The sequence below is a fragment of the Capra hircus genome, chromosome 22 (assembly GCF_001704415.2).
Source record: "Capra hircus breed San Clemente chromosome 22, ASM170441v1, whole genome shotgun sequence".
NCBI classification, from domain to species: Eukaryota; Metazoa; Chordata; class Mammalia; order Artiodactyla; family Bovidae; genus Capra; species Capra hircus.
The window spans coordinates 17393750-17404528 of NC_030829.1; the positions used below are offsets into that span (position 1 = coordinate 17393750).

Genomic DNA, 10779 nt, shown 5'->3' on the forward strand with positions numbered 1-10779 from the left:
AAAGTAAAGCTGTCTTACTCGCTGAAGCGAACCACGTAAGTAGAAGTCTCACACACATTGCGTGGGGGGGAAATTGACACTCGGCTCCACCCACATATTTGGTGGGAGTGTGTTTGCCAATTTCATCACTCCCGTGTGGGCAGGACTGTCACGTGACCTTGCTGCCAGGTAAGGAGCTGGGCTCCTCACTGTGTCTACAGGTAGAGTCCAAAGCACTTGGTGGTTTAAAAAAAAAAAACAATAAGGAAAGAGGAGAAAAGAAAAGCTGGCAGTTTCTCACTGCTTTCTTAATCAGATTATCAAAATGTCATAGTCTCTGTTTTCGGTGGAGAGGTCGTGGGATCAGCCCACACGCTGGTTGCTTGCAGACAGAACCAGAGAAATCAGCTGCAATAGGAACCTAGGTTTATGAATTTATTTCAGCAGAGGTCCCAGTACCTCTCTTCAGTGAACTCTGTTCAGTTCAGTGTGTCGATAATCAGCAGATAGAATCAGGGGAAGTGTATGGTTGGGGTAGGTGGATGACAGAGTTGAGGTCCCTTGACATCGAGGGGGGCTGCACCTTCTCCTGCCTCAGTTTCCCTCTCCCTCTATCCTCCCTTGTCTGCCTTCCTCTTCTCCTTTCTTTCCCAGTACTCTTCCACTCCAACAGCAATGCTGTGGTCCTGTTGGGGTGAGCACAGGCAATGCTTAGCTTGGCTGGTGGCACAGGGTGTAAAGCACTGCTGACTGCATTGAGCTTGGTCCCCGTCACAACCCATCCCCGCACTCTGTCCCTCCTCCCCACCCCTCAGCCCTCCCAGCCTTCCTCTCCTCACTGTGCCTTCAGGTCTTTGCTGACCTCCCTAGGCTGGAGCAGAATCCCCGGTGGGTAGAACCGCTTCAGAGTGGTCCCCCACCCACTGAACCTCCCTTGAAGCTGGGTGAGGAATATTAGACCCATTTAACGGATGAATAAAGTGGGTCTGAAAGAAGTCGCTGGAAAGTTGGTGACAGAGACAGGACAAGAATCTGCCTTCCAGATAGATACTTTAGGGCCCTTTTCTCTCTGCCACAGCCTCCCTGAAGGGTGAAAGGTATCCAAATGTGTAAAAAGTCATTCCAGTGATACAGGTTTTTCTCTTAATGATTGGAAATGTTCAAGGTCTAGAAAAGCCTCATGGAAAACAGCCCTTTTGGGGGGATTGGGGGACAGTGACAACACTGGGCTGTGTTGAGTTCCCAGGGGCCCTACTGTGCTTGTAGGGAGCTGGTGACTTGTGGTACAGTCAAGCCTCAATGCCTCAAACCAATCAGAAGCCCTCTGGAATCATGGAGACATCTAAACTGCTTAAAAACATATCATGAACCCAACTAACCATGAGCAAAGTGTTCCCAGGTTGCAATCCTCCTGGCTCTGACTTAACATATAGACGAGATTCGCTGTGTAATTAGCACCACCGACTGCAGCTTAGAAGCAGAAGGCCTGATTCCTTCGTGTGTGCAGGTTAAACTTGCGGGCCTGAGTTCTGTTTTCAGACAGTTCTTCACCGCAGAATCGCCAAGTCTGGCTGAATGAGGCTTTACTATACCCACTCCTTAGACTAGTGTGTAGCATGTCTGGACTCTGGGGGATTTGCTGACCCATGTGACACCGGCCAGGGTTGACCTCTGCCCCATGCCCCTTCCCCCTGGCTCCTTTGCAGAGTGCGGTTACGATCTGACGGAGCAGCCATCCCCAGGCGCCGAAGCGGGGGCGACGCACACAGCCCGCCCCGGGGCCTGGGCCCCAGCATAGACACACCGCCCCGGGCCGCCGCCTGTCCCAGCAGCCCCCACAAAATCCCCCTCACCCGGGGAAGGATCGAGAGCCCCGAGAAGCGGAGGATGGCGACGTTCGGGAGCGCCGGCAGCATCAACTACCCCGACAAGAAGGCGCTCTCCGAAGGGCACAGCATGCGGTCGACGTGCGGCTCCACCAGGCACAGCAGCCTGGGGGACCACAAGTCCCTGGAGGCCGAGGCCCTGGCAGAAGTAAGGGCCAGCAGGAAGCAGGCGCACCAGCTGACACCCCCAGAGGAGTAGGGGTGGGCCCCTGCAGACTGGGAAGTCACTTTGCCCTTCATGCCAGGTCAGGCTGAGCTAGGACACAGGATAGATAGTGAGCTGGCTTCCTGTCCCCCTGCTGGCCTCCCCCGGGGAGCGGAAGCTAGATGGGAGTAGCTCCTGGCTAGGGCTCCTGTGTCAAGGCTGTGTCAAGGCCCCAGTGTCTAGGCTGGAGGTGGGATTCCCAGATAGGGGTTGTGGCAGTGGCAGGTGTCTCCATAAGATGGCAAGATTGTGCTAGTCATGTTTTCATTTGTTCATCTTTTCATTCATTCCCTGATCCATTTGTTCATTTATTTATTGATGAATACTGATGGAGCATCTGTTGTGCTCAATCACTGGCTGACACTGAGAAAGTAATAATGACCTAAAGTGGACCCAGGTCCTGCCCACATGGAGCTTAGGGTTTAGAGAAGAGAGGGATGGCAACCACCAACACACACAGCTGTAAAAATGGCAGCTGGGTCAGGAGTCTTGAAGGAGTGGAACTCTGTGTTCCGAGAGCCTAAAATATGTGGATTGCTCGTAGGCAGTGAGAGATGTCTCTGGGGGGGACAGTACCAAGATCCAGAGGGTAGGCAGGACAAAATAGCTGAAGCTGGAAGCAGAAAATATTCCATGCTCTTCCAAAGTGCCTAGAGTTTTGTTTTGTTAGATAACTTCTTAAAAATTTGGATGAGAAACCTGTGTGATTTTTATACTTGCCAAAGAAAGCACACAAATTCATTTAAGAAATTGTTACCAAACAGTTTGTTTGAATTGTTTAATAATTTGCATAACTACTTTCATGTGCTTTTGACAGTTTTATCATAGTTCAAGTTTCCACTTTTCTCCCTGGAATTTGGCTGGCAGCCCATTATGTATCCCCTTCCCAATGTTTTCTCCCTGTTAAGAGGGACAATCAGAATCTTTGGGGCGTTGAGGATTCTATTGCGAAGAGCAGAGTTGGGGACCTTGAAACGCCCATCCAAGGTGGGAAGGTCTCATTCAGGGCAAAGTGAAAAGTGGTCATTCCCTGCCCCCTGCCCCCCTGCCCCGCCACTGTCCCCACTTCCTGGCGCCTCTCTGCAGCTCCACTTTGAGATATGGCATCACATCTCAGACTAACACCCGGCTTGTGCCTAAACACCTCAGCTGATCTTTTTCTGAGCTTGCTGTCTTTCTGGCCCACACTCTGCAAGGGTGGAGTGGTGGGGATGGTAGGGATGGTGGTAGAGGGGCGATAATTATATTTTACTTCTTAGTTTTGCCTTTTGGTGCTGCTGGAGTAGAGCAGACTGAGCAGTGATATCATTGGGGGAGTTAATTTAAGCAGCCTGGGGCGTGGAAGGTGGCCATTTATCTCTGCAGGGGTGGGAGGTAGCAAAAGTGGGGACAGGACTGCCTTCTTTCCTGTCGTGCAGGACCCCCCCCCTCCACCACCACCACCACTACTAATCCTTGTGGATAAAGGCACAAACAGTGTCTTCTAAAAGTAGACAGTGTTGTGGGCAAAGGATGAAGTATCTTGGCAAAGCATATATGCTAATATTGTGTTTGGTGTTAAGTTGCTTCAGTCATGTCCCGTTCTTTGCGACCCTATGGACTCTAGCCCGCCAGGCTCCCCTGTCCATGGGATTCTCCAGGCAAGAATACTGGAGGGGGTTGCCATTTGCTTCTCCAGGGGATCTTCCCGACCCAAGGATTGAACCCGTATCACTTTACTCTTGGACTGGCAGGCGGGTTCTTTATCACTAGCGCCACCTGGGAAGCCCACAGGCTAATTTTGGCTGTTAACCAGTGGTCTCTTCACAAAGCAAAATGATAGGCTGGGACGGACTGGAGCCTGGTATGGGGGCCCAGCAGGCAAGAGCCGCCTGAGGACGGGGAGGAAAGAAGCTAAAGGGAGACCTGGGTGGGGAAGAGGCTGGCTGGGAGACCTCCAGGCGCCAGCCCTGTCAGTCTAACCACACTTTGCATTTTTTTTTCCAGAGTTGCCCCAGGGCGGAAAAGCTAGTTAGTGTGTCTCAATAGTGCTGCGGAGCCTGAAGTGGGGCCAGCATCTTCCATTACCAGCTCTAAGCACTGTCCCTCATTGTCCCCTTGGTGGCCCAGCTCAGCCTGAGTGGAGGCATCCCTGGGAAACCCCACGGGAGCTGAGGACTCTGGCTGGGGGAGAGCAGAGGTCACACACATCACCACGTCAGCTGTCTCCTCCGTCTTCACTGCCAGTGGGGGCTTTCAGCTCAGGGACCAGGTGTGGTGCAGAGTGACTGAGCCTTGCCCGAGGTTGCCCAGTGGCAGTGGTAAAGCAGTCTTTCTCCTCCCCACCCCAGGCTCTTTATCCTGGCCCAGAGCTCCCAGGTTAAATGCTGCAGTCCAGCTCCAGCGCCCTCTCCTGGAATGCTGAGCCCCAGGCCAACCCTCTGAGCTGTCAGAATCTCTGAGTGTCATTCAAAGTGCTCTGACACTGATGAGCTCTTCAATGTCTCAGTATCCACAGGAACTGCATAGGCAGATGAGGATTTTCGTTGCCTTTCAATTTTTTAATTTTTTTCTAAAAAAACCCATTATAATAGAAGAAAGTAACAGTCCTATCACCCTGGGGTGAGCATTGTGAATGTTCTAATATATAACCTCTGAACATTTTTCCTATGGACGAAGGAGAGATATTAACAGATTTGTTAATATTAATGCTTAGGCACATGAACTTTGGGGTCAGACTGCTATGCTACTAAGTAGTTGTGTGACCTTGGACAAGTTAACCAGTCTGAGTTTCCAGTTCTTTATGTGTGAAGTGAGCATAATGGTAGTTCCTACCAGATAAGTATGAGGATTAAATGAATTTATTAGGGAGGGGGCTTACACTGGTGCTCTGTGTTACCTCCATATTATTTGGGAAGTACTATGTACCAGGTGCCATGCCATGCTCTTCAAAGGGGCCATATCATTTCATACTCATCAACTCCCTGAGTTCAGTATTATACTTAACCTTCAAATGAGAATTCTGAGACGGAGAGAGGTACGGTAACTTGCCCAGGGTCACACAACAAGGAAGCCGCAGAGTCAGGATTTGAACACGTCTGTCTGACTGTGGAGCCTGCCTCTGTGAGATCTACAGTGCTCATATTGATTTTCCCTTATGGTTATGAGACACCCTGGGACTGATTCTCCTGCCCAGCCAGTGAGATTTGTGGGGAAGCCTCCCTAAGGAACCCACAAGTCGGACAGCACCCGGGAAGGGTCAGGCCCCAAGCTTCCAGCTCTGTGCCAACCAGAGCTCTCTTTGTCCCCAGGACATTGAGAAGACCATGAGTACGGCTCTGCACGAGCTTCGAGAGCTGGAGAGGCAAAACACGGTCAAGCAGGCGCCAGACGTGGTGCTGGACACCCTGGAGCCCCTGAAGAACCCGCCAGGCCCCATCAGCTCGGAACCGGCCAGCCCCCTGCACACCATCGTTATCCGCGACCCCGACGCCGCCATGCGCCGCAGCAGCAGCAGCTCCACCGAGATGATGACCACCTTCAAGCCAGCCCTGTCCGCCCGCTTGGCCGGCGCCCAGCTGCGCCCGCCCCCCATGCGGCCGGTGCGACCCGTGGTCCAGCATCGGTCCAGCAGCAGCAGCAGCTCGGGAGTAGGCAGCCCAGCCGTGACGCCCACCGAGAAGATGTTCCCCAACAGCTCGGCTGACAAGTCGGGCACCATGTGACCTGCGGGATGGCGGGCACCTCCCTGGCCCGCTGCGGCCCGCCGTGGCTGAGGGCGGCCTCAGTGACTTCCGCGCCCTCCCAGGGCTCCTGGCTTTGTCGGGCAGGGACCAGAAGGTCAGTCTGGGAGTGGGTCTGTGCGGAGCTGAGTCCCAGGTCCGAGCCGCAGCGCGCCTTCAGTCACGTGGATCCCCCGCCTCCCTCCCTGGTACACACAGACACCCGAGCGAGCGGTGAGGAGCAGCACCCCGGCTGGAGCGATTCCCGAGATCACGGCCAGTGTTAAATGGCTTCGCCCGCATATCGTCACTGGAAAATTATTCTCTCGACATTCTCTCTACATGCATATATACGTGTATATGTATGCGTCTGCATATGTACACGTATGTATGAATGTATGTGTCTGTAGGTGTGTGTATATATATATATTTATGCATCTATATACATATACTAGATCTGGACACACATACAAAATGTATATAGGATCTCCTTTTTCTTTTTATGAAACTTAGATTTACCTCAGACCCATGCCACCAAACATCTCCCGCTGAGTTATTTGGTGGGATTTGCAGGGACTTTTCTGGGAGAATTTAAAGGCCCACAGTAACTGCGAATGAAGCAATATACCACTAACCTGCAGAAAAACAAAACCAGTCTCCCACTGTCTCCAGAAGTCGTGGCCTTCCAGAACAGTCTGCCCCTAAAGGAAGTGTGGGGCAGGCGACACCCTGGGCAGGCTGCTCCCACAGGTGGGGACCACTTCACAGAGCCCCCTCCCCATCCATGCCCCAGAGACCCTGCCTTTTCAGAGACCCTGCCTTTCCACCCGGAGGCCAAGACCAATTGCACCCCCAAAAGCATGGAGGACGTTGGCAAGAAGAGCCCTGACCTCAGCGGCCTGTGTTCGTTAGTAGAAGAGGGGATGGTGAGAGCCTGAGCCCCATCGTAGCACAGTATTATGTGTGGTTGGGAAAAAGGAAAAAAACAAAAAACCAAACACAGTGGTGTGGAACACTTCAAAACCTAGAAACGCTGTAGGAACAATTCTGCGGTAACTGTAGAGGTTTAACTTATACCATTTTCAAAATATTTAATTTTTTCTTTTCCTCTTTCTACTAATTATACTGTGTCAGATTCTGGAACTAAACAGGCAAGGAGAGTTTGAGTCCCATCGTTTTTTAATTTGAAATCAGGCCGTGACGTGCTCTGGCTGGCGGCCTTTTGCATGAAGCACACTGGGCTGTAAGTACGCAGCTCAGACCAGGCCTGGGGAGGGAGTCCTTGTCACCTGCCATCCAAGAGAATGCTTCGGTGGAGTTTATGCAGTGAAATAGCTGCCTCCTCCTCCTTCCTTTCCCTTTCACCCACCTCCTCCAGCGCATTTAACACAATTGAAAATATGGGGAAAGAATTGGGGGGGGGCGTGTCACCTCATTGAGCCTCAGTTTCCTGCTCCATAAAATGTGAGCAAGCAAACCATGCCACCTAGGAAGCTCTGTGCCGACGTGGTTGCTCTTTTCATGGTCATCAGTAAGGTGAAAACCACCTAGCACCTTCCTCTTGAAACCTCCTAAAGGCATTTGAGAAGTGGGCAGTGGAATTTTCGTACCAGCTTCATAAGAGTCGTGAAGCACAATCCTGCAGATAAGTCACCTCTTGACATTCCATGTCAGCCCACTGGATCAAGTTTTGCCCTCTCCTCTGGTCCCCAGAGAGGGAGTCATATGAAGCCACGTTTACCTGGGTGTGTAGGGGTGGTGAGCCACACTGCCTTGCCTGAAGGACTGGCCTCGAGAATAGGGAGGAATAAGAAGGGCTCAAAAAGAGAATGCCAGGGAGAGGCTAGTGATAAATTCCACCTTCTTTGTTTTGCCTAGAGTTGGAAATGGAAGAGCCTTAGATGGAGCTAGGAGCCCTCTGCCATTTAGCATATAAAGTAATCCCCCCTCCCCCTCCACTGCGTTACAGCTTAGTGAAGGAAACAAGGCCTTAGGATGGCTATGACTTGCCCAAGATTTAATAGATGGCTGAGGGTGCGGCTGGGTCTGGCTCCTAAAGCCATTTATTTGCAAGGATTCTGTGACGTCCAGCCAGGACAAAAGACTTCTCATTTCTACCCCAGAGAGACTCCCAGACCTTAAATACAGTGGCGTCCTGTGCAAAGTATCCCATTCTCTGCCATGACTACCAGATGAAACATGAAAGTTTGAGTTGACAGATCTGTTGCCTGATATGCATAACACCGGTCAGGTCATGTGGGTTTTCCTCTGAACTGACTAACTTCACCTTTCCTTACTGAATATAGGCCTGCCTTTCACCGAATTACCTACCTGAAGGACAGGGCCTTTCTCTTTTCTTTAAGCACCTGTTTTTCCACTGGGAAGTGGCCGATGAGCTCACATTTAGGCAAACTCACACCCCACTCATCCAGCTCCAAATCTGAGCCTTGACGCAGAACCAAATGGAAAAATATTGCCCACCACCCCCCACCCATCTGGCGCTCTGCATGTCTCAGGCCCCCTCCACACGCACCCAGGCCCGCCCACCGTCATGAGCATTGGCATTCTCTTCTGACTCCTGCCTGTGTTAGTCCACTATATATTGCTGTATTTGCTTAAATGCTGGAAAGTAACTGTTAAAATGTGAAACTGTAATTTTTAAAAAGGCTACAATGAAATTATAGCCAATGCCACTCACCAAATCTTTGCACCTAGTAGATAGATCAATGTAAAAAAACAAAAACCAGAAACCTAACTGTACAGTGAGTGTGGGGGAAATGTAGTAACCTAGTTAGTAGTCCTCAGTATAACCAATTGTACAAGGGGAAGTGGTGTTTACCTACCTGTCCATCACCATTACTGGAAGCTGTGCTGATCAGTTCATTGATAACGGGCAATTTTTTTTTGGTTTTGTTTTTTGTTTTGCTCTTCACAGAATGATTTCTTAACCTTCAATTTACCCTGAGGTCAAGCCTTTTGTCTTTCTGTGTTACCGGTGTTCAGTCTCTTTTAGGAATGAACCAGCAAGATGTTCATTTAAAACTGACCAAAGAACAAATTCATTCCTGGTCTAGTTTCCTGGGCCTGGGGCCCAGCCTCCGGCCGCTAAGGACCTTTCTTGGATAAAATTGAGAACGAGCCGTGCTTCCTACCCCACGCCCCCTCTCTCCCTTTAGTCCCCTTTCCTCTTAAAAGAGCTGCTCTGAACTGTGGGATTCTGTGAAAAATTCTTGCCTTTCCTTGTTTTCAGTGCTAACGATTTCTCACCTTGAAGCGCCTTTTGAACCCCGGACAGAGCGCACAACTGGAGGGAATTGTCAGCTTGGGAATTAGACTTGTGTGTGTGGGGGGGGTCTTTTCTCTGAGGTCACTGGGCCCTCAGGGGCAGGAGAGAAATGGATTCCCACCAGGTTCCTATCCCATGAAGAAATCTGAGTGGGAAGAGACGCAGGGAAGTGGAGCCATCCCTCGGCTGCCGGCCGGAACCAGCAGCTCAGTGATCTGCCTTATAAACACTCCCCAACTGGTTGGTGGTACCCATGTGGGGCCAGTGCGGGGAAGGGCCTGGCGCGGGGCTTGCTTCCCTTTTGGAGGCCGTCAGAGTGCCTTGTCGGGGGGGTTATTTCTCATTCAGGAGGCATGGATGCAGAGGACTTCCTGGGTCCTGGTCGTTACCCGGCGCTCAGTGCGTGGACGTGGCTGTTGGAAAACCACGAGGACTAACGTAATGGTTCTTCCTCTTAGTCTCTCTGTCCCTGACTTTTCACACTAGAGCAAATGCCTCATCCTCCTGAGAAACCCAGAAAGAAGACACGGCTGGCTCACGACTGTGGGGGGAGGGAAGGCTGCTGGGTTCAGGGAGGAGGGGTCGGGAGGAAAAGCTAGGAAGGGGTGAGCCGAGGTGTTGCTGAGATGATTTTCTGCTGTGCAGAGCTAGTGCTGATGTCTCATGTCAACTTCCCTGGTTCTCTGGGGTCCCCGCTCCTCTGAGCAGCTGCGTAGAGAATTCCCCACATATCCAAAGCTGCTGGGGGAGCTGGGGGCGGGCGAGGGACTTTGCTGCCAGCTCGGGGTCCTCCTCGCCTCTCCGAAGTTGATCTGCCAGTGTCCTGCTGTCTCACCCTTTGGGACTGCTCCTTGCTGATGCCTCCTCTCCATGTGAACTGTCCGAGGCAAACGACGACCTTGAACCAGAACGGCCAGGGTGCACTTTACTTTCCTTGGAAGGAAGCAGCTTCTGGCCAGGGTTTCTGCTCAGGCTCTAGTCCCCGGCAGTGTGACTGTTTACACGGTTTGGCAATAGGTTCGGTTCTGATTGCTTCAGAGTGGCTGGTCTATTTAGTTTCCTTTGGTTTCCTTCCTCCCCATACTGTCAGGAAAATCAAACTGAAACCACCCTAGGAAATTGCTGGTTGCCTGTCCCCATGTGGTGATAAGTGTTGCCCTCTCCCGGACATCGTTTCTCTCCCTTACAACCCAGCGCCCGTGCCGTAGAGTGTCTGACTGGATCCTCTGTTGCGTATTCTCATGGTGCCTGCTGGTTTGACGTGGAGCTACCCTGTGAAATAAAACAGCTTAACTTTTCCCAAATGTACTCTGGTGGCTTTTTGGAAGGGTGAGGTGGCCCGTTGGGGATGGGGAGGGGGCAGGTGTTCCTACCTTCCAGTTCGTGGTCTGTGTGCTTCCAACCAGGAAGCATCCCTGAAGTATCCCTTAGCTCAGACCCAACAGGGTGAAGGCCAAGGTCCAAGGAAGGCTGCATCTGCTGTGGAGCTAACTGGAAGAGGTAAGTGAGGGGTGCCTGCTGGGAACTGTCAGAGCAGAGGCAAGTAGGAGAGGGAGCTGCCATCTGCAGAGAGGCCTTCCAGAGTTAATGACAAATCACCAGAGGCCACAGGATACTAGTTCCAGTGTGAGCATACATAGCATTTTAGCATCTGTTGTCTACACACATGTGATACAGCCCCTGGACTTTTTTATGTGTGTGTGAAGTGTCCGTTGATCACTT

General features: G+C 51.6%; 1 protein-coding gene across 4 annotated transcripts in view; it reads left to right on the forward strand.

The window, feature by feature from the left end:
• Nucleotides 1–10361, forward strand: part of SRGAP3 (SLIT-ROBO Rho GTPase activating protein 3) — a 247345-nt gene extending 236984 nt beyond the window's left edge. For 3 of the 4 annotated variants that reach the window (XM_018038363.1, XM_018038364.1, XM_018038365.1), the window contains exons 21-22: nucleotides 1686–2013; nucleotides 5361–10361. In XM_018038363.1, the coding sequence (XP_017893852.1) occupies nucleotides 1686–2013; nucleotides 5361–5774 (742 nt within the window). In that variant the 3' untranslated portion in view covers nucleotides 5775–10361. The remainder of the gene's footprint in view (nucleotides 1–1685; nucleotides 2014–5360) is intronic. The other variant, XM_018038366.1, reaches the window with a different exon arrangement.